Below are 24,054 nucleotides of genomic sequence, written 5' to 3' on the forward strand. Positions count from 1 at the left end.
TGTAATCATTTGCATTTTTTTTCTAAATTGTGTTCGAGAATTGGTGCATTACCATTTTTTTAAATGATAAGGGAGACGTTTCATTTGCAAAAATGCTGATATTGTTATTTGTGATTTATTGTGACTTACAAGTATAATCTGAGACTGCATCTGTATGTGGGTGTGTGATGTGTGTCTTGACAAAATACTACACTTTTCTTTCTAGCAGGGAGGAAAAAATGAAGCTGTTCTCCTCGGAGATTTGGCCCTAGTTGCTGTTGTCATCACTTCAAACTGCCGGGTCATTACTGCACCACAAGCAGCTTGCCTTAATGTCTTTTGACTTAACGCTAATGACTGGCTCCGCATCTGTCCCTGCGGGTAGGAGGGGAGACCGGAATGCTATGAAAAGTCATGCTAACTCTTATTTGCGACAATTAAGGCAGTAATTCACATTTCATCAGTTTTCTTAAAGTGCTTCCATGACGATAGTTTGGTTTTCATAATGAAAAAAATATGCCCCATTAGAGGGAAAGAGAGAAGACCTAAGGGAAAGAAAGTGTAGGAAACAAAAGGGAGAAGGAATTAAAGGAACAGGGAAGTAGGGAAATGGAACTGGGAATTTCAGCTGCAGAAGTCTAACAGACCAACCGGATGAGAGGAGAAATGAAAAGCAGAAAGGCGATGAGAGGGGAGAAAAGGAAAAGACAGGATTTTTCAATGGTCTCCCTTCCTTACCTTCCTTTGTTCTCTCCTGCTCCTTTTCCCACTGTCACTCCTTTCCTCTTCTACCCCTTTTCCCCCACTCTATGTATGGTGTTGGATTATCCATGCATATTTAACATAGCTGCATCTTCAAAGCTATGAACTTATTCATTAGCATTTAGAGTGCTAATGAAAGCATGCAGAGTGCTAGTACCCTCGCTGTTTCCCTGCACTTATTCTCAGCTCTCTTCATCCAACCATACACCACCCTCTGTATATTGCCACCCTCCAACATCACCTTTCTAAGACCCCTGTGTCTCCCTATGTCTCTCTTTTTCATTGTTTTCAACACAAAATTCTATTACAGAAGGGACAGACTTAAAAGGTTTAAACAGGAAGAAGTGGGAGAGGTAGAAAAATCCCACAGGGTTTTTCCTCCTTCATCACCCACTACCACTACTTCCACTCAGCATTGCTCTATTCATATTTCACCCTCCTCTTTCTCTCTTCTTTCCTTTTGGTGTTTGTCTGGCCTGACGTTGAGGGAGGAGGAGATACAAGGAGTTCCCAAGGGTCAGGAAAGTGTGTTCTTTCACAAGTCCTCATTCTCACAGTCTCTTTTCTAATTATTTCTTTCTCTTTTATCCTCTTGTTACACTTTCACAAAAAAGACAGCAAGTGAAAAGTCACTTGGCTAATTGAAAAAAAAAAGAAGAGTGGCCCTGTGCGCGTAAATCACGCATGCCCAACATTCTCAAATCAGCAATTTATCAATATTTTCGTTCCAAAATATATTTGCAACAAATTTGTAAATTACAGCTGATCATCCGTACAAAGAAATGAATGCCTGGCTGTCTGAAATGTAAACACGAGTCTTTAAAATGATTACTACTGCTACTAATTATTATTTGTATTAATATTTACAGTTTCCCCAAACACAATATGGCACAAAATGATCAGAATCACAATTAAATAAAAAACTACATTTAAACAAAACTTAAATTTATTCCTTATGTCTTAGATTATGTTATCTTTCTCTTAAAATGACGTCTGTTATTGTTGGATGGATATCACTTACAGTTTAATTTCTTAGCATCACCACAGCTGTTGGAGAATCTGGCTTCTTTTTTTTCATTGCAGTGACTTTCTCGTCTCATCTGACAGATCGCGTGCACACGTCTCCACCTGTCTTTTTTCTTTTTCTTGTAGTCTGTTTGTTTCTTTTGTATCAGCTTTGATTGTTGTTTTACTACAGTTAGATTTTTTTTATGACACCACCAGAAACACTTTACAAAGCTGCACTTTTTCTGGCTTCCTCTTTGGAAACAATTGCATTTCTCCTGCTTTCTTGTCTCAGAGGTTCAAGCTTCTCTTCTGGAACACTGGCACTCCTTTTTCCATGCACCATGAAGTAAACATGTTTCCTTATATAGAAAAATAAAGGCATGTCAACATGCAGGTTGTATACAGATTGCACGAGTCTTTTGGCTCAGAATGATTCTAATTTACAGTGGCAAGAACAAAATAGGCCGTTGTTGCATAAATCTGATCGTAATTTTATGTCCAAACTTGTCTGTCTGTATAGGGTAAAAACATTTCCACACACATAATAGTAAATGAGAGCAATATTCTCCTTATCTATTCACTCCCACTCAGTGAATGAAGTGAAAAGTGAGCGCCTTTTTCTCAGGGCCAAAAGCAGCTACTGTCTTTGTCTTTTCTCAGCCGCTGGTCTCAGTCTTGGTCTGTCTCCTCAGTGTGTTTCTTGCATTGGCCTTACCTGAATAAAGAAGCTTTAAAGACCAAGGCTATGGACTCAAAACGGGGGTGCATCTCTACACCGCCTCCAGCTACAGATTCATCACTCTCCCACACAAATCCACTGCAGCCCATGTAGGTCTCTGATTGACAGAGAGCAAGAGAAAGACCGAGAGTATACAGAAGCAATAAGGCCGAAACTGGAGAGAGTGATGAAGCCGCCGAGAGGAGGGGGAGAGAGGCAGACGCTGGAGATAGTGGGTGTTTTGGTGAAAAGACGGAGCCTGGAATGAGAGAGTTAATCTGCAGAGGAACAGATTGGCTTCCCGTGCCTCCTTCCTTGTCCTTCAAAGCAAAGCACAAATTCTGCAGTCTAATATACACACATACACATGTGCGCGTGCATACACACAAATACACACTCATGGGAAACCACGCACAAAAGGAAAGAACTCCACATGGTGAACACTCAAGCATGCAGCTCATGCTGTGAATGTGTGGATGCAAAATTTACAGAGATGCAAATAGTAAGAGAAAATGATTGAATTCCACTCTTATGGATAGGTACGGATGTGGAGGCTGCATACTGCCATTCAGTGGTCCATTTCTAGCCCTGAGACACTTGGGGGTGACCAGAGAATAGGGTTGGCGACTTGAAAGATATGGGTCAATAAAACACAAGGGACGTTTTAGCTGAAAAGGAAATTGATTTCTCAGTGGTCAGAATGTGCTGTGACCTTCACAAACCTTTTTCTCATGACTTTTTGAGGACTGAGCTTCATTTTGTCCTTGTTTGTTTCAAACAGGTCTGACTGCTGCAGCCGTGGCTCCATCAGCATTTCAGAGCACATTACATCAATATTCTGGACTCATAACCTTATTGAGGAGCTAAAACTGTTTCGACTGAAGTTAAAAAAATGGCATTTGTGTGGGTAACCAGATATTCATGGACTTGATTTACTTACAGTAACCAACTAGTAAGAAACCCTTGATCATTAATAATTCAAAAGATTTCAGTTAGAATTTTTATGTGGAAAATATATTCATGATTCAAAATGAATGTTATGTTTCAACAGCTAAATGCAGGACACAGGAGGCAGGTTGCAAAAATGAAAAAGAAAAAAAGACGATATCCAAATGACAGAACGAAATAGGCCTATAGGAACATATCTAAACAAACTGAGAATACTGGAAGCATGATACAAGCAAGAAAGGTGAACTGAAAAGACACAAGCGGAAACAATGTGAATTCACAATGGAAGCATGGTCGGGAACAGGTGAAAATAGTCCGGCACAAGCAGACATATGCTGAGGTGGGAAAACATAGGCTGGACAGTAAGCAGATTTTTTATGTTACTCATAGTTTACTGCGTGACATCAGGAAATATGCTCTATAATAATCACTGTAAAGCTTTGTAATTAGTGCTCGCGGGCTAAGCTCACATGTGTCTTGCAGCAACCCCCTTCTTGTTGTGCACCATTGGCCTGGGGGATGGCCCGATACTATGCCAGCTGTGTACCACTGGTCACAGTGTTTGTTGCGATGGTGTTAGTTTTAATTAAAATATGAAGTTTGGAAAATAGATTTGAACATGGCTCCTAAAATCTTCTTTTTTTCAGCCTTATAGTCAACAAATACTCTAAATGATTATAATTTCTATATTTTATACTATGTTTACATCATATCCAGTACTGTCACCCTAGTTGGCCCTCAAAAAGTCATGCTGCAGTGTTTGTTTGTTTTTTGTTTGCAAGACATTAATCAGTTTTGGAAACGTTTAATTTACAGTACAATATTAAAAAATAGAGGATTTTTCATGCTGTTGTGGAATATAAGCATTTACACCATGCAAGTGCATTACAGCATCTTAAAAATGTGTTATGTTACCTTATAGCATGACCTTCACAGAAAAGGGAACATATTGCATATCTCTAATATTAGTGCAAAGACAAACCCCCTACATAGTTAATCATGATATGTTTAACTATGTAGAACATCCATGATCACATCAAGTACGCTCTACATATCTCATACACCCAAATTAAATGCAGATTAGTTTAGAGGAGCAATGTCTTGTGATCTCAAAGATGAAGTCGAATATTGTGTGAGCAAGCAACTGGCAACAGTGGAAAGGAAAAACTCCCTTTTAACAGGAAGAATCCTCCAGCAGAACCAGGTTCAGAGAAAGGCAGTCGTTTGCCATGACTGGCTGTGGGAGGTCAAGAAAAGGTAAATATACTCGCTAAGTGTACCTACAACCTCCATTATTAACGCTGTTTTACCCAGATCTTTCAATCTAACGTTTAATCTTTGAAAGTGACGACAAATAGCTTGCCTGAGTTTATAATAAAGGAAATGATCAGTGAGCTACAGTACAGGTTATTCTTAGCTGTGGCAGTCACAAGAAAGAGGACATCCCAGTGCGCTTGTGTTTGTAAATGCACTAGGTGCGTCAATGTGTGTGACCTGGTTTGCTGACCCAGTAACTGTGGGCACATTCACCTGTATTACTCACACTTCTCTGATTTCCACGTCTCGCGCAGCCCAACACCAGGCCGCTATCTATCAGGCTCACTACTGAATCATAACTCTGCATCCAAGCTGCAGGACACCTGGGAGCAAATGCTCTTTGACTATTGCTGTCAACAGTTCTGCAATGTGATCAAAGCAGAGCGATGCACACTGCTGGAGAGTGGTTTCAGTGTTTAACAGGCAACAAGCAAATGTGATTTTTTTCCATATGATTTCACTAAGAGTCAGGTTGTGGAGAATGTTGTGTTTACACTGCTTCATAAAGCTTTCAGCTGAGAATAGGAGTGCTAAAGGTATGCGCAAGAGTTTAGACCTCATGAAATTCCTTTAGTTCTTCTGTTTTATTTACTGTGCTAAATCTCCTTTAGTCTCATCCATAACATCAGATCTGCCCTTTCCACCTTTGCTCCTCTTTCCAGTTTCCTCTGCGATAATAATGTCAGTCAGACCGCATCAGGTTGACTTGGAGATCATTAGAGCTGCTGATTTAACATCTCGCAGCACTCTATGCAGAGGTACCATTAAAGGTTACGTTGCTAACCTACACACACTAACAAATGTTCACATTGATTAGACTGGCACTGATTTCCCTGGACAAATATGCAATGCATGATTACTTTCACAGCAAGGCGATGCCATCTCTGTTGCCTGCAATGTATACTGAAACACGTGAGTCATGATATTAAACTTCGTGTCTGTATCCGTGTGTGTATGAGACAGAGAGAAAGAAGGGGGCAGAGTGCTTATTCAAATGAACCTCAAAGGTTTCACGGGGATTTCATGATTAGAAAATTAATTTAACTGCATCCAAATTCTTCCCATTTTTTTATTGAAGATTTTTGAGGGCCTTGGTGAATGCATCTACTTAACATTCAGACCACTGATTCAGCAGCATGTAATAATAACGGTCAAGACTATATTCTCCCACTGGCTAAGCGACCACTAAAATTAACGCATGCACTCGTTTTAGCCTGGATGGCTATCCTATTAAAGGAGTTCACTATGAAACACAAGCTACTAAGCTTAAGATTGACTACTCAAGGCCCCGTTAATCATTCAGTCTTCTCTAACTGTGCCTTTGAGTGTGTCCAATCTCACTTGAGCTGACCCTGGTAGCTGCTCAGAACATTAATTTGTTTTGATTGATCCTAAATGCTTATTAGCAGAGGCAGAATATTCACACAGAGACAGCAGGCTTGATATTCAAAATTATTAGGTAGTGAGGTAGTTAGGTAACATATCAATTTGCGCTCTACAAATTTACTGCTGTTCATAGACATTCACCTGAAACGTATCATCTGCCGTCATTAAAATAATGTGCACTAAACAGCTCTGTTTATTGATTTTTTTCACTAATTAGTGTACCAGCAGATGGTGGAGTAAAAGGTATTAGTTTCTTCAGGTAGTGCGGAGTTAAGCAGTGTCTTTGTGTCAAGTTGCTAACTAGTTTGTGATATACATGTTTGGAGAATAAATAATGAGCCTTCTTTCTTTCTTGTCAGTATAACTCTGACATACGCTGCACATACAGTGTGTAAACCCGGCATTCATGTTCCTGATATTGTGCCCAATCTACTCAGGCTTAATCCCACAACTGGAGACATTATAAGAGGGAAACATGGAATCAAACACAGAGCTGTTGTTCTGTGTCTCCAACCAAAAAGCCAGTCAACAACTGAACCATCAAACATATACAGTCATGTGGAATATAAAGTACGTGTTTTGGCAGTGAGGTTAATGTACGCCTCATGAGGAATGATAAATAGCTGGTTTAGACTAGTGTGACTGATACACCAGCACGGCAGATATATTAGCCAATATTAGCTGTTTGCTGATATATTGATATCTGCATTTAGAATGACAGGAGAAACACCCATTAACCATATTATGAGTGTCAGTGGTATTTAGTTTGTCTACCAGACAGCACTCTGTTGTGTTGGCAACACACAGTCAGCTGATCCAAGCATAGCATGAACAAGTAATCCACAACTTGTTTAATAAAATAAATTACTTTTTTTAAAAGTATTTTCATTTGATCTTATCAAGTACTCATAAATAACTCAACATAATAGATATTTTAAAAAATCTGTTTATGCATCAAATGTCTAAAAGAAAAAAAAGATACCAGCTGATGTGTCAGAGTTTAAAATGTATCAGTGTTAAAAATCCAAAATCCGTTTGGTCTCCAGTTTAGGCATTAGGATTGAATCAGAAATACCACAGGACCAAACACATTGAGTAAGTAACTTTTGTACTTGTGTGATTTTTTTTAAATTAATGAAAAATTCTGTGTTTGTTATTTTGTTTTATTTCCTTGTTTTGTACACACAGCACTCATCCATATTTCTTTATATAGAGTTGCTTCTGCAAAAGAAGAAAGCTGTACAAAATAAAACCAGATTTCTGACTTTGATGATTTTTCAACTCTAGAACATAGTTTGTAGAGAAGTATAACCTTTTTTAGTGGCCACTCAACACTCTTGCTACATATCAAATATCATATATTAAGAGAAAACATTCTGGTTGTCACTCATTTCTAAGCTCTGTCTCTGTCCATGGCAGGTTTTGAACTGAGGTAAATGCAAGTCCAAACATCAACACTGTGGAGGACATTGAGATTCACGAGCATCAATGAACTGAAGCAACACTATGTCAAAAACTGTTAGATATGGAAAATGATTACTTCAAGTTATGCTGCTAAAACTGGTTCTATAAGCTACTGAATCATGGGGTGCACTCAGTTTTTCACACACAGCTTCTTTATTTTTGTTTTGTTTTTGTTAAATAAATCATGACCTGTTTAATATGTCATGTGTGAGCGTGAATTTACCTCATTTTAGAACCAGGTAACGACTGGTTGATTTTTTTCAGATTGTCCTGCTAAGCAAAAATGTCAAAATTGAAAGAGGATGTTATCTCTTTTTGAAACATGGCTGTAAGCTCCTCGTGTTGGGAGTGGGAAGTGAATTTGTTTATTTCTTGCTATTCTTATTCATAATTTGAGTTAGCACAGTTCTTGTTCAGTACTCTGTTGAATGAGCTGTAAAAAATACAAAAAAACAAACAGAAGTAATGCTGTGCAATTCTTTGTAAGCCTTACTTCCAGACAAAGTGACCAACCTTTCAAGATGCTGCTAATCCTCTTTGGCAAATAACTAGCCATAGAAGTTATCAAGGTGGTTGCTCATCATCATGAACTTTGCCACCACTCACAAAACCCAAAAGATGTGATTCCAACATCCTGTTGCCAGAAACCACAAGACAGTCACATAATTCCCATTATCCACCAATACCCTGTAATATTAATAACTTGATATTGGCATCATATGCAACAATCCAAGATTAGTCATTCTTTAATATCTTATTTAAGTTTCTTCACATGTAAACAAACTGGTGATTCTGCTGTGTTTTTTATTTACTACACATTACTCTCTGTAATCTACTTTGTGGGTAGTGTGATGTAAGTGAGCAAGCTGTAAACGGATGTAGTAGAGATAACATGGAAACACCATTTTTATGCTGAATTACTTCCGTGACCGTGATAACAATCCATAACTATTCTTTTTCCTCAAAGTTCACACTGAGCTCCTGTAAATCAAGAAGAGAACGCAGAGAGTGAAAATGATTTCTTAGCTAATCATAATGCAAAAAAATCTGAATTTAAAATCTGGCTGATTAATCATCTGATACTCCATCGAGCATTGTTCAGCAGCCCCAACCATGAATTTCCTCGTCGTCATCCTTCCTCCCGTCTGTACAGCTAGACAATGGTTACAAAAGCACCCGGAGTCTGGTCTTATTGTAGAGCTCTATGTCCTCTATGAGTTCGTAGGTATTCACAATATTTCCATTTCCCCAGAGGGGATTAATCATGATGCGGGCTATTATAATTTGTTCCTCAAAATTTGTCATGTCTGTGTGCGGCGATGCTCGATGTTCTGGAACCGCACAAGTATCGACTCCATCAATCAGTATTACCACGGTAACGTTGTGAGAGCTCCACTTCCCCTGCGGCCAGTGGAGGGGAAAGGCAATTATGCAGGTAGCATATGAGAGCGAGGGAGCTAGAGACAAAGTTACTGAGAGAGAGCAAGAGAGCACCTGAATAGCAATAAACAGCAAAACAGGAGCGCATGTTTATTTCCCACACCACTTAATGTTTTTTCTCTTTGCACTGTATGCCTGATTGATAATTGGCATTATCTGATTGACTGTGTTCTTTTTGCATAAACAGCCTCTCTGGGTATTCCAGGCTGAATGTTTCCAATATTAAGCGTGGCCATCTGCAGTTCCTTTCCATAGTTTGGTAACTGAAAACTGCACTGGGGAAGGTATTGAAGCAGCACACTACTTTCTCCGTGGTGCAGCTCACTGACCACAATACACCGTGCTCCTGTGTTTTTATGTTGTCTTAATGCAGCCATTAGGTATCAGTGTGATACCTAGTGCTTTTATTTTATTTCCTTAATTGCTGTTTAATGATGTCAGCTGTTATGACAATGTATCTTAGAAACATTAATATCATGAAAATGAATGAAAAAGTGTGTCTTTAAATATGACAGGTAAGCTTGATCTTAGGTAAAATGTGTAAGTTCTGAGAAAATGTGCCCCAATGTATGGAGTGTAGACATTTTCACCATTCTTCTCCTGTTAGAAAAGGTACACTTCGTCTTTGGCATCCCTGATAAATCAATTAAAGGGGCAAGTAATTAAGCTACATGTCAATAACTCATTCCAATTAAAGTCCAGAGCAGAAATCAGGTATGCACTGAGTCCAGGACAGTTTTCTTCCTATTGATTCTGTACTAATGCCAGGCAGTCGTCCAAGGCTGGTGTAGTTCCACAGTGTCTGTCAGTCAACAAGTCCTGCAATCAAGTCTCCAAATTAATCGAGTGCCAAGCAAATACCATTGGAATGCATTACTGTGTTCTGCATGTGACGTGAGGTCCAATCAGTGTTTCACAACTGGTAGAACTCATTGGGAGAGACAATTTTCACATTAGCACTTTATGAATTCTGTTCTACTGTGCTTTTTTTTAAAGGAAACAATCACACGCTTTATTTGTTTGCCTATTGCGGATCTGTTTAATGTTTTCAAAGGCAAATAGGATGAAAAATCTTGTGGGATTCATAAATTTCTTATGATAATCTAGATGTGCCTAAATTCATCTTCCTGTCTTTGCATACAGATGAGACCAGACGACTGGATTAACTGTTAAATCTTTATTTTGTTTATTTACAAAAAGAAAGCATTCTACAGTTTTTGCCTTATGGAAATGTGAAATATGTTATGTTACTTATAAAATCCCACAATGTTTAAAAAACGCTGTTTTTCAACATGAAGCCATAATTGTTAGACTGATGAAAATGAAGAAACTGAAAAACTCATGTGTCTCATCATTTGTCAGCAAGACAAATGCTGTGACACAGAAACACAGCACAACTGTTTTATATATTAGATATTTTTTCTTTTGATTAAGAAAGGAAAACTTTTGTTTAATTCAAATAACAATAGCAACTCAAAGTGCTTAAGAATGATTGAAGAAACATCAAAAATGTGGGAATGAATCAAGAATCAAATAAGGACGATGTCATTTGTACGTAAGTCTGTAAATAATACAATAAAGTGATAAATAGGTTTGATATCAACAATCAATGCAGGACAATAGTCCTGAGCTTTCTTTGTATTTTGCGTCCAATGAGTCAGACAGTATTAGGCCTTCTGAAGGTCTTTCAAAGTTTTTCTTTGCACGCTAACTGCTTTTTCACGCTTTTCAATACACACCTGACCATTTTCAGAGAGCTCTTTCTTTCTTCCTTTCTTTCTTTTTTAAGCCACTTAGAACTGACCTATGAATCATTCAAGCATAAAATTGGTACCTAACCTAACAGAAAACTTAGCAATGAAGTCATTTTAAATGACATTTTAGGCACTTGGTTACTAGCAGCCTGTTGCCAAAATCCATCATTTATTCCTTCTTTAGTGGAATCTGCAAAAAAAAATTGAAGATCACAGAATTTGACAGGAATAAAACAGTATTTATACAAACACACACACAAACTATCTACAGCAAATGAACAGCATCTGAAAGTCATACCCTTAAGAAATGAAGAAAAAAAAAATCCAGCAAAGACCTGACATAAGACTTGAGAGATGCATGTGGCCCTTTAGGTGATCCACATACTGTTCCCTGAAGCCAAGGAGGGCCTCACTGGAAGGGTGGCTGTCAAGAAGCCATTGTTAAGGAAGAAAAACAGGGAGAAAAGGATAAGGTTTGCCACATTACACAAGAACTGAACTGAAAGTCAGTTGCAAGAGGTCTTATGGATTGATGAGTCCAAATTTGAAATTTTTGGTTCAAATTGTCAAAATGTACAGAGGATGTCAGGAGAGAGGTGACCACAGCTGCTGCTTTGCAGCCAGTGGTCTTGGGGATCATGTCAAAACTGATGAACTTTATTATTAATCCATCATACAACATCATCTGGAAACCTCTGCTTAATTTTTCACCATGACAATGATCCCAAACACACTGCCAGTGCAGTAAAATCAAACATATAATATCACCAGACCTCAAAATTATTAAAGCAGTGTGAGATCATCTTGACAAAATCCAGAGCAAAGGGCAGCCGACATCCAAAGAAGACCTTTAAATGACCTTCAAGAAGCCTGGAGAACTATTCTTGAAGACTACATAAACAAATGACAGGTTTGCATTAGAAAGTTCAGTCTGTGTTGAAGAATAATGGTAGTCACACCAAATATTGACTTTTAAGCTTGTCAGAATTGTAAAGACTTTTGCCTTTTTGTACTGCATTACCATTTATGGTTGCATATTTCAGTAAATCACTGCAGTCATTTCTCTATTTTCCTAACACAATATAAAGAAATGAGGGGTAACTCGAGATTTTTTGAGGTTTCATTTTAAGTTATTCATTTTATCTAGTGTGATAATCTCATTTGGATAGCTGTTAGAGACGCCAATAATACAGAATGCAGTAACTCCAAATGTCTTTATTCTACTCTTTATTTAATATTTTAAAAAACAAAGTTAGAGGATCTCAGGAATCTAGACTGAGCAGGCTAACCAATGTGCTAATAACCGCTAACACTATTCTGAAGGTAGGTAGCATGCAATGCTTTACCTTGGGTTTGCTGATGAGAACTGCCTTTGGAGAGCGGTGAAAACTTTAATCATTGCAAAAATGTGAAAAAGCTTAGGCCAAAAAAAGTCACCCAAAATGAAAAAAAAAAGTTTTTTCAAGCACTTTAACAAGGCTTAGAAAAATACAAATATTGATTTGAGTTGAGTAGGCATTTAATCACTGGCATTTATACAGCCAGTGATAAAATTGTTATAGGAATATAATAGTCTGGCCATTTACTTTCTCATACCTTACCGGTGTTTTTGCCCTCACTATCATTAGGTTCTGTGGTACCAGAAGAGAAGGTCAGTGGCAGGTTGGCACTTTGATTGCTAACAACTACTCTTCAGCTCATTTGATATATTTGTTCCCTTATCTCTTCTGCAACATTACTTTTTATAGTTTTGCCAGCAGCCGTGTGACGCACACAAGTTCTCAACAGCACAAGAGTGGTAGCTCAATTATAGGAATAACATGCAGGGAATTTTTCCTTTTTTCTCTCTCTCCCTCCACACTCAAACTGGAGTGGAACCAGCAGATTTTGACAGATTAGGCCCATTATACTCTTCACATAGATTTCTATTAAAAACCTCCAGACAGACGCTCACATTATGATCTATGGTGAAGACGTCCTTAGGAACAAAAAGACAGTGTATTTCCTTTGTTCTGTTACTCAGACTCTGTCGGATGGTAATATTTTTAACTTCGAACAACAAGCGATTCCATCTGTGATAGTTACTCCTCTACTTAGCACCATAGAATATTTAGCCATTGCTTATAATGCTTTTCTAAGATCTCTTTGCATTACTTAAAAACTGCCTGGCACTGATTACACTCGGGGCACTGCAGGCAAACACATTCACACAAAGAGAACAGAAACACTGACATGAACACTATGATGCAAGATGGATATTGTGCATAAATCAGGCGTCTTCTTGGTCATACCCAGAGTAAAAAAAACAAAGTAGTGGAATGAATGCCTGCACAACCATCTATGTTTGAGGTAACCCCTTATCATTTTGATCAAAGACAAGGAAAATCAGCCATTCTGCCTGTATCTATATAAAATCCATCACTCAGAAATTAGATAACCTTTCACTTCCTGCAATTCTATTTCTCAAGTGTTTCAAGCACAGCCAGAGGTAGTCAGCCACAGTCTTTTAAATAGAAAATGTTTCTCCTCAAACGGAAACACTGGAAATCTAATTCAAGCAAGCTTCTAATCTTCTAAATATAATTTTCTGGGAGCGATATGCCTGCTTTTGTGTTATGGAAACAATAAGTAGCAAAACTGATTTTAACTTAAGAAAGTAGCTGTACTTAGTGTGATAAATGGATACCTAATTTGCATGGTGTCAAAGCCAAGAAAAAACACTTCATTTTCTAAACAACTGCCAGGGCATCACAGCATAATGTGATTTACAATCCATCTCATGAGAGCATGCCCAGTGTTGGTTAATTTTTCAGTGTGTACAAAACAGTACCTGACATACCTCTTTTCCAGGAAACAACTGGCTTTATACGTCAGTAAACGCCACAGTGATACCAGTCCTGCACTCTGTGTGTGTGAGTGTACTAGTGTATATTTCACACTCCCACATTCTTTATCATGTATTTGTTATAAATAATAAGCAGCGCATCCTACTAACTACTCATTCATTATCGAATACTTGAACATTAGTTTCACTTTTTTGCTCCGTGTAGTAAAGAAAGTATCATGCAAAGTGCCCAATGTGTAATTCTTCATTTCTTCTGGATTGCTTTACCTTTCATTTTTGTTCTTTATGTCCTGAAGTAAAGTGAGACAATTATTCTTCATAATTGTCACAAACATTTGCATTACCATAAATGTGAGAAGCATTGACAGCTATACTATGACAGCTAAGCAAAGAATCTAGTGGTTAAGAAGATAGATTGGAGACTGGAGAATGGATAATCATCAATAAAATATACATAATATACATAAAAACATTAACATTGCAACACAGTAATAATATCCTAATATGCTAAAACATCAGCCAGTCAGTGTATAAAAATTGTAATACCATTTTATTGCTAGCAGGTCATCACATTGTTACTAAAATATTATTCTGCTGTTACTATTTGTTTTGCCTCATAGGTATATGTTTGTTTACACATTTGTACTCCTAGTCTGTAGTCTGACTTTACCCAGTTACATGACTTTTAGTGTAATATTACTCAACTATAACTAATGTTAACACAAGATGATTACTTTTACATTATCTTGGTAATTAAGTAATAATAACTAGCCATATAACTTTCCATATAATTATATTATCCTTCCCCCCGTGTCTCCAACTTATTACCCCACTATTATCACAGTATTACCTGGCTGTAATAGAAAGTACTCCCCATAAATATTTGCATTCATCGTTTAACATTTGGGATGCAGGTGGCTTGTGATGTAATGCGCATATCTTGTATGAGTATCATTAAGCTAAAAGATTTGATGTTTGATCGTTCTATCATAATATTATTTGAATTTGGATTTTATTGTTTAAAAATATTATATTTTGGTTATAATATAATATAATATAACATATTATAATATTAACTATTCATACATGAACTAAATTGGGTTTTATTTCACACACAAACACACAGAAAAAGAACTAATATTGAAATAATCAATAATGAATGTGTAATTACTGCTTTGTGCTGCTCTGTGTTTGGATCACCTTAACTAGGAATGACTCACAAAGAAAGTTGCAGTATGAATAATTTATGGATAATTATGAACTAACCATTAGGTTACCTAATGATTCACTTATCTCTCAGCTGGTTCTTTTGCGAGTTGTCATTGTCTATTGTATGGTCCTGGATAGGGAAGTAAGTGATGCTAAAAAAAAAAAAAAAAAAAAGTGTGTATTGTATATGTGAAAAGTTAATTAATCCTAAATTACCAACCAAGCAAAGTTGACTCACCTCACTTTAAAACCTCTAATTGTTCCTCCTCCAAATGTCAGCGTTTTATTATAATGGTTTAGAGTAACATGGTAATCAATGACAGCAAACGTCAGAGACTGTAATATGCTTCTGTAATTCTAACTATAGCCTACAGACAATATTGCTCCAGCTGAAAAAACACTTGTTAGCTGCATTGTCTTAGTACCCCATCAAAACACGTCATACACTAACACAGTGTCATCTTTCACAACTGCGCATACTGTAGAGCAGGCATGAAGTGATTTAACACGACTTCTTTAACAAAGTAAGGCTGTCAAAATAAAATGAAGTGCAAACAATGCTGAAAATGTCCTTTGTTATTTTACGGAATATCATTTACAGAGTATCTTATAGAGTTACTATATGGCGAAGAAGATAAGAAAACAGCCTCACCAGAGTGTCCATTAGCAGCAGGACTTCTTTACCATGCCACATAAGCTTGATCAGTGCAAGGACTTAACACTGTTTTACGATATTACATGCTGAAATATCTTTTAAATTTAGGGACTTAAGGACTAACCAGTCATGTTATTTTGGGCTTCCTTTCCTTGTTAGATTATATTCTTTAAAAAGCAGACAGATATCAAATAAACTTCATTCTTATTCGCATTCATCCAAGTGAAACTTGATTTCTTAAATCTTTGAAATACGCTTGTTTTTAGATGTTATATGGGTTATACATTTACTTTTTAATGCAAATCTACAGCTACAAAAATTATTACAAAATAAAAGTGACATTACAAAAACACTCTCTTGTCAGTGTGGCTATATTTGCTCCACAACGAAACGAACGTATATCTAAACCCCGTGCGTCTCTTGGGGGACCTGTGTGTGCGCTCCAAAGGCGCACACTGCAAAAAATATTTACCCGCAGGTCATTAGTCAAATAATGAGTGTGAAAATTTCCATTTTCTTTTCCAGCTGTAACATCCTCCTATCGAGTGAGACACTGCTACTTGTTTCCTGTCCAAAGCAGCCTTTTTTAAGTAATGCTCGCTTCTGTCCTTGTGTCATTTCCTTTACTATTGCGCGCTGCCCAGACTTGTTGCAGTGACACTTGCTCTCGAAATATTTCTTTGAAAAGCCAAAATTTGCTCTATATATCAAATAACTGAAGTTATCTCGCTATATCGTGGATGGGGGAAATCCTTGTTTAGGGTAAAAGGCAATAAATTAAAATTGTCTTTAGGTTCAACAGTTTTTTAGGGTTTTTTTTTTCAAAACGGGTTTATTTTTTGCAGTGCGGCTAATGCTGAAGTCATTCTCCGTCTCATACAGCAGCAACCAAGGACAAGAGAGCATCAGCAGTGAGAGGGAAAAGAAGAGAGAGAAAGGTGCCTCCTCTCGCCATTGCGATAATTGTCTCGCTGTTGAATCGATGTCGGTGCAAATGCTGCTCTAAGGGGAGGCGATAGGAGTGGAGGAGAAGCGGGGGGATTTAACTTCACACACGGACAAAACCTATGCTTGGATTTCGGCTCTTTTTCCCTTCGCCAATGCAAAAGGAAATATGCAGCGAAGCTTCACCATCCTCTACACCAGTTTACTGGGGATGTGCTTGGGTTCAAGCTCAAGTTTTCCAAGTAACATCAATATAGGTGAGAATGGCGCACACACATCGTCACCTTTTGTCTGAGAGAAAAAAAACAACCTCTGATTCAACTTAAGTCGGTGTCTCTTTTTTAATTTTTTTCCCTTTCGTGTCCACTGTGTACTACATTAACTCCTCGTTCTTTGCTTCTCAACAGGAGGATTGTTCCCAAGCGGATCCCACGAATATGAGGTTTTTCGGTTCGCCCTCTCTCACCACCAGGACATCCCCAAACTGGTGCCGCAGGTGGATATGGTCATGATGGGGAATAGCTTCTCCATGACATATGCCTGTAAGTATCTCAGTGGAAACTGATTACATACGCGTGCATGTAGTCCACCTATTGAACCTAAATCTTTAAATCCGTTTATTGACTTTGTAAAGAGCGCTTGCAACTCCATTTGTAAAAGAAGAGAAGAGAAAAAAAAGCCTGTGTAGGCTGTAATTGCATTTATTACAGGCCTACTGCAAAGCGTGTGTTCGTAGGTTATCTTATTAACTGTTGCGTGGGATCGCGAAGGACTTGTTTTCCTCTACATGATTGCAGCGTGGTTTGCGCTCTGGGGAAGCCGCGGGGATTTGAAAGCAACCTCTGCGACGGCGACAGCTTTCCTTCAGTCATGTAACAACAGGTTTTTTGTTTTTACGGCTCCTCGTATATGATTTCTAAAACGGCTGCCAATGATCCCAGTGCGCCTTGTGCTTCTTTACACCGATGCAGAAAAGGAGTCAGAGCGCAGATCATGGCTCTCCAAACAATGAGGAGGGTAAAAAAAAAAAATACTCCAAATGCATTTCTAATTAGCCACGGATCACAATCCGATTATCTTTTCCTGGCAGAACACAGACTATTAAACCCTCCCACCCTGAAAGCTTCACAAACACCAGCACACAAAATAAACGTTTTAACTTTTGGGACTTCACCCTCCTCCTTTTTTGTATTAATATGGATCTGGAACAGGCAGACATATCCTCGGTTAACTCAAGTGAGAAACAGTGTGCCAGATTCTCTGACAATTGGATGCAGGATTTATGGTCATCAAGGAAGTTTAAAAGTCCTGCTTGTGAAACCCAATAGTCAGAGCAGTGTGAATGCCATTCTCCTGTGGGTGATAATGTGTGTCATTATGCCAGCACCAACAATAGCTCCGTGTCTGAGCTGTGCAAAAGAAATGTCAGTCTAAATTGTTTCATCTTTGTTAGCCCTGCTCTCATCCCTCCTTTGTATTCTGACAAGATTTTGTCGCCCTTGAGGCTCTTCAGCTGTGTTTTTCTCATTTCATCCTCGACTCCTCTGAATTTGCCCGTGGCTCACTCGCGCTCTCTGTAGTGAAGTCGCACACTTCCAGGAGATACCCTTTGACAACCGTGTCTGTCTGTCTGTCTGTCTGGCAGGTGTGTGACACTGCTTCATCCACAGACATTTACTCCTGCTCCCACTTTGAGTCGTTGCATTTTCACTCTGAACCCTCCCCGCAATTCAAAAACTGGTCTTTATGACTTCCCTGCCAGAATGTATGCAGCAATGATATAAATGAAGAGAAATTAATGTTGATTTATAAAGACACGAAATGCAAGTGTAATGGTATTCTGACTCAGAGTTTTAATGTAATGTGGTTGTAGTCGTTCTTATGAGATTCGGTTATGAGCTTAAAATTGGATTGGAAATAAAGCATTACGTGCAGCGGCACTCATGTAGATTTATAGACATCCGGTGCTGGCTGCTGCTGAAGGCTGAGCACGACCACTGAAAGGAAATTTACCCTCATCTGTCAGACTCTAACAAAATATATCATTAAGCTTCATGCTATGACCTGTTCTCAAGACCACACGCTTTGTGAATCACAACCTATACAGAGATGTCCATCTGCAGCGTGTCCTGTGGGAAATACTGCAAAACCTGCAAAGTCCACAGCAGATATTTCAACCATCATCCCCCTGAACTCCCCCCACCCTTCAGCCATTTAGGCCACAGAGCCAGGGAGCGCTGTGTAATGAAATGTAAACACACCCAAGATGCCCTCATTAAAGAGACTGTCCTCTGCTCAGAAGGGAGCGTGATGTAAAATATAGGAGGCAGGCTGCTGTTGAATGTTTGCAGGGATTTCTCCAGTGGATCAAACATGGATCCTATCGCAGTAGGGAGGCTGCTGCTGGTGGTGGTGGTGGTGGTGGTGTGGTACATTAACGTCTTTGTCACAGCGTGCAGCCAGTGGCGGGACATCAGCACAAAGAACAACTCAGATGGACAATAAGATGGCTCTCGTCTGCCTTTTTTCTTAGATTTTCTTAGTTTTTTTTTTTTACTGTTTTTGCCAGAATTGCTTCCAGAAACCATTAAATTGTACATATTTTCTTAAAAATATGTATCTTAGATATCCACAGACATCCTACCAAACAACACAAATACCCAGAGCTTAACGTTTTTGGTAATTTGGTGCTAATAATTCAGTCAAGGGTCATTGCTATTATCCAACTTTTACCAGAGGTTGATTAGATCTATTCTCTTTTAGCTGCAGATGATACACACAGACTTTCTTTTTCTTTTCTATCTACACATCCTTTCCTGTCTTTGATGTTTAAATTTGACCCCCTCCCACCTCCCATGTCATGCACATCATTGCAGTCCATGGGTATGATGATGGGCTACGGTACAAGCGTGTCAGAAAGATTCGCAGTGGAAGGAGATGACAAAAATGAAAATGACACCTCTTCCTGCTGTGTGTCACTTACTCTCAAAAGTATTTGGATGTGGAGGCTATAGAGACATGTTTGAGAGGAAAAAGGAAAGGCTCCGGGGCTTGTTTATAATGAGTCAGATGAGAAATGCAGCCTATTCCTGGATTTCCATTTTGTGTGCCAACGTGGAGGAATTTGTGTTTGCGTGAATCTGCATCTGGGTGCCCTTTCTATTTAGGATGTCTTGAGTGACTGACAGTTCACCTCTGTAAGTGTGCGACTGTGGGAATGTGCCCGGGGCTCTTGGGGTCCGTGAGTGTGAAAAGCAGAAGGGTGAATGGGCCCTTGTGCACGGGGATGAATGGAGCTCCGGATGAGGGTGATGCTCATCAGCTGGCTCTTATGACCAGCCACTTCCTCCAGAAGCAAGTCTACACAGCATCCACAAACACATGCTCTCTCACACACACGCACACACACTCTCTGGCACCTGCCTAAAGAGCAAAGGAATAGGGGCGGGTGGCTGGAAGTAGGGCAAAGGTGACAGAGAAAATGAGAAGAGATAAAGAAAGCCATAAAACGCTGAATGTTATGGGCAAAGTGGTTCATTTTATTTCCCGCATGTGGAGTCATCGGGGTAGTAATAATAACGATGGCATCTCTGTCTGCATAATGTGAGGCTAATTTGCATTTCTCTCCTCTTCCATCATACGTTGACAGGCAAAAGCGAGTCAAAAAGTAACAGAATTAGCAATATTGCCTTTTTACTGCAGTGTTTTCACATTTCCAGTAAAAGTGCTTGCTGGACTGTTTCCTTGTATACGTTTGCATCGTTTAAAATAGCTGCCAGGGATGCTCAGCGTAGATAGAGAATGTTAGTCACCCATCAGTTAGATATCACATTACCATAATCTGCTACTGGTTTATAATGCAGATGTCACTGATTCACTAGCTTCATGTCAAAGTCTCTGCAGGCTCCCGCCTATATGTTCTGTTTTTCACTTTGATGTGCGGTAAGACTTACAACTAATCTTTGGCTATTTTTGGTTAATAATGTAAAAAAAAAAAAGAGGGCAAATAAATCAAATAAAGAATAAATGAATTAAAAACATTGCACTTAGCAGCAAAGCTAGACTGTGGAATTTCCAATAATATATGTTTTGCTTCAGCAGCACCTAACTTACATTTGATTTTGTGTCACCTTCAGCCATCTTGACAATAAACCTTTCTTTAGGACTAATTAGCATTCATGGAAAACACGATATGCGTTGTCAGTGTGATGTAGATAGCAGTATTTCCCCCAGCTCTCTGAGGGTCAGTTAAAAACCTAAACAGAGTGAGTGTGAGGCGGCAATGATCAATGAAGTGAGCGCTCCACGGAAGCCTGCCTAGCTCATCAATAGAGCGTAGATGGGGGTGCGGGCTCGGGGTGGTGGTGGTTGCGGGGGCACTGGTCAAAACTGGGACTGGTCGTGTGCTGCTTGTAAATCAAATAGTATCACATAGACAGTATCAGAGAGGATATCAGTTATGGGAAGAATCTAAACAGGTACCTACACGGGTCGTGGAGTAACAGTCTGACATGTACATAATAAGGACTTACCAAAAGAGCAAGTTTTATGTAATTGTAGCAGCCACTCCTCAGAAAAAAACATCAAAGATTGGTTATTTGTTATTCTTTTATTGACTGTTATTAGTTTATCCTTAATCGCTGTCTTTCTCCTATCACCCCAAACTGGTCATGGTAGGTGACTGCACCTCCCTGAACATGGTTTTGCTGGATGTTTCTTCCTGTTAAAAGGGAGTTTTTCCTTTCCACTTTTACCATTTGCTGGCTTGGAGGGGGGTCATCTGATTGTTAGGGTTTCTCTCTATTGTTGCCTTACGATATAGTCACACAACTGTTTATAGCTGTTGCTGTGACTTGGCACTATATCAATAAAATTGAACTAAAGTGGACTAAAACAAAAAGGAGGGCTGTTTTTGGAGAAGTTTTTTTTTTCAGAAGGTTCATGTGGACAATTTCTTTTCATATACCATAAGAAGTGAAAGCTTGTGAAATAGCTTCTTGAATTTGTCACTATAGGAGCTTTAATGGAAGTAAGGCTGAGAAGTCTGGCGTGGGAGGAAATATGGGGTGTCTGTCAGCCATAAAGAAAGCACGTCAAGTAAAACCAAAAGGAAAACTCTGAGTGTTGTAACCACATCTACTCACTGATTGAAATTTAGTGCGTGTTCTCATCGTTGTGCGGGTAAACATTTTTTGCCTCAGTGCAAAATGCAAAATATGGAACCATAGATCAATATCTCCCAAATATTTTGGCTTGTGACCCCTTAAATAACAAAGTAAATTAAAAGAATTGAAGTCTAACTTATGATCCAGAACAGTAGGGCTACAATCCCCAATCTATCAAACCACTTATATCAATAAGATTTATGTTCCAATAACCAAACTGGTGGACAGAATCCTTTACCTTGAGATAACTTTTGCCATCATGTTGTGTTTTCTCATGTGTATCTGCTGCCACATTTACATGGCTCAAGTTTTCCCCATCAGTGTAGTACCATGGTCTGACTATAAAATAGAAATGTGTGTGAGCATGTGAGACTGCTTTGTGAAATCCTCTGTTCACACCCTTGCGCGCACACACAATAGCTAACAAGAGACAGAGCTTGAGCAGATGCATTTAATGTATTATTCAATGCAGCACATCCAAAGCTATCACTCCGCGGAGTTATAAGCATAAATATGTAATAATAAGCCGACAGAAAAAAGAGAATTGAACCGACTCTGTTAAACACTATAATGCTTAGAAATGTCCGGCTTTCCATAGGAGAAACTTCAAAAAAAAAAGATGGCATCCTTCTCTCTTTTCCAGGGGCAAACCAACATGTCTCAGTTGGGGTGAAAGCAATGAGTGGAAGAGGGTGGTGGTGGGGGTGTAGGGGGTTAAGCTGCAATTTCAAGTTTTTTTTCCTGTTGTAGCAATTGTATCAGTCGTTGAGGTCCATCTGTGGTGACTGACTTCCACAGTGCATGCATGTTCAGAGGGATTACAGAGTATTCAATTTGCTATTGGAAACGGCAGACAAAAAGCAGATCACTGCTCCCTTCTGACTGTTTGGGACATCACAGTTATTTGTCAAGAAGAAAACAAAAGGAAAAAAACAAGAAAAAAAACTTGTGGCAGTTCTCTTGGGCTAGAGTCTGGCAGGTGCTGGTTTGATGAATGAGAAGACTCAGGTTTTTTTTTCTTGCTCCAGAGCACCGGGGATAGAGAAAGGCCCATAGCAATCAATGCAGATCAGCCAAAACCTCTCCCAGAGCAGCAGAGTGATAGGATGCAGAGCAGGAGGGGGGTAGATTTTTTCTCCATGTTCTGTGCGTGTGTGTGTGCGCTTGTGTTGCTTTGTACAAGAAAGACAGAGGGAATGTACACATGGGGCAGGGAGGCAAGAAGAGAGTAATGGCTGCGAAACAGAAAATAAGCAACCTGTCATTTAATATCTTCACCCTCATGTGACTTTTTCTAAGAAAGACTTGCCATACGAAAGTGAACTGACCAGCCATTTGCAGCAATCCAAATTCTGTTGTGAAGACAAGACCACAGCCTTTATCACACATCTCATTTAGCCTATAAACGCGCACACATTACTGATGCCTGTGTCCAGCCTGTTTCAGTTTGTCCCCCTCATTGTCTTTCTAAACCAACTCCAAATCCTCCTCTGTATTCATGCAAGCTCACCAAGTATTTAAAACAAATCTGTCGCCTCTGGAGGTAATGGGAGCTGGGACGTGGAGGTCTGAGCTGAGACGTCTGGGGCTGGCAATTAGAAAACAATGTGTTCGCGGATGAGGACCAGGATTTGTGTTGCGGGGTGGAGGGACGAGCGCCTGATGATGGCAGCTGTCATGTTTTTGCAGCAAAGACAGAAGCGGAGTCCCTCTTTTGTCATACAGTGCATTATAGGAGCCTCTGTGTACTGTAATGAGGAACAAAGCCTACAAGCATATTAACCAGTGTCACACACTGCAACTGCTGTTGTCGTTGGCACAGTTGCGCAGATGCTCGTGGTACTAAATTACACAAAAGTGACACAAGAACTGCAACAGTTGTTAAAAGTCGCAGAAACAGAAAAGGCAAGAAATGAAACAGAAAATCATGCATCATCACACATTTTGCCTTACAGCTTAGACTGTGGTGTATATTTCCTTATGTGTAGGTGCATTAACTTGTGTGGCTGAAGTGTTACAAATCAGACAGATAAATGCATTGCAATACTAGATTTAACTTTTAGCTAGCATAAACAACAAATTATCATTATAACTGATACCTGGATTGATTAGCTGGTCATCATGCCCGCCAGTCATGGCTGTCAACCTTAGCCAAGCGTGAAAAACCCACAAGATAATGTAATTGTAATTACATATTAACATTAATAATTTTGGTACTATGGATGCCAAACTTGATACTAAAAAAAGTATCTAAATAAACAAATGACTCTAATAATTGCTACTGAAAACTACTGTTGGAATGGATATGCATTTGCAGCATTATTGATGCAAGTATTGATATCCATGCCGTCTTTGTCTCCTCCAGTTGACACACAGCTTTACACAGCAGACGGGCAGGCACATAGCCCCTCCCCTCACTAGCAGCTAAACACATGAAATGTGGTTGATATTCACAACGC

The 24,054-nt window shown here is 39.1% G+C and overlaps 1 protein-coding gene across 10 annotated transcripts in view; it reads left to right on the forward strand.

The window, feature by feature from the left end:
- The first annotated feature begins 16,127 nt into the window (after positions 1 to 16,127).
- The window catches only part of gria1a (glutamate receptor, ionotropic, AMPA 1a), a 73,394-nt gene continuing 65,467 nt past the window's right edge, over positions 16,128 to 24,054 (forward strand). For 6 of the 10 annotated variants that reach the window (XR_002056525.2, XR_003213652.1, XR_002056526.2 and 3 more), the window contains exons 1-2: positions 16,130 to 16,687; positions 16,838 to 16,972. Coding sequence is in view for 6 of the 10 variants with exons in the window: in XM_025897837.1 (XP_025753622.1) it covers positions 16,600 to 16,687; positions 16,838 to 16,972 (223 nt within the window). In the remaining 4 variants the exon portion in view is untranslated. Of the gene's footprint in view, positions 16,688 to 16,837; positions 16,973 to 24,054 lie in introns of all 10 variants that reach the window. The other 4 variants (XM_003445829.5, XM_005468008.4, XR_002056532.2 and 1 more) reach the window with 3 other exon arrangements.

The sequence above is a fragment of the Oreochromis niloticus genome, linkage group LG2 (assembly GCF_001858045.2).
Source record: "Oreochromis niloticus isolate F11D_XX linkage group LG2, O_niloticus_UMD_NMBU, whole genome shotgun sequence".
Lineage (NCBI taxonomy): Eukaryota > Metazoa > Chordata > Actinopteri > Cichliformes > Cichlidae > Oreochromis > Oreochromis niloticus.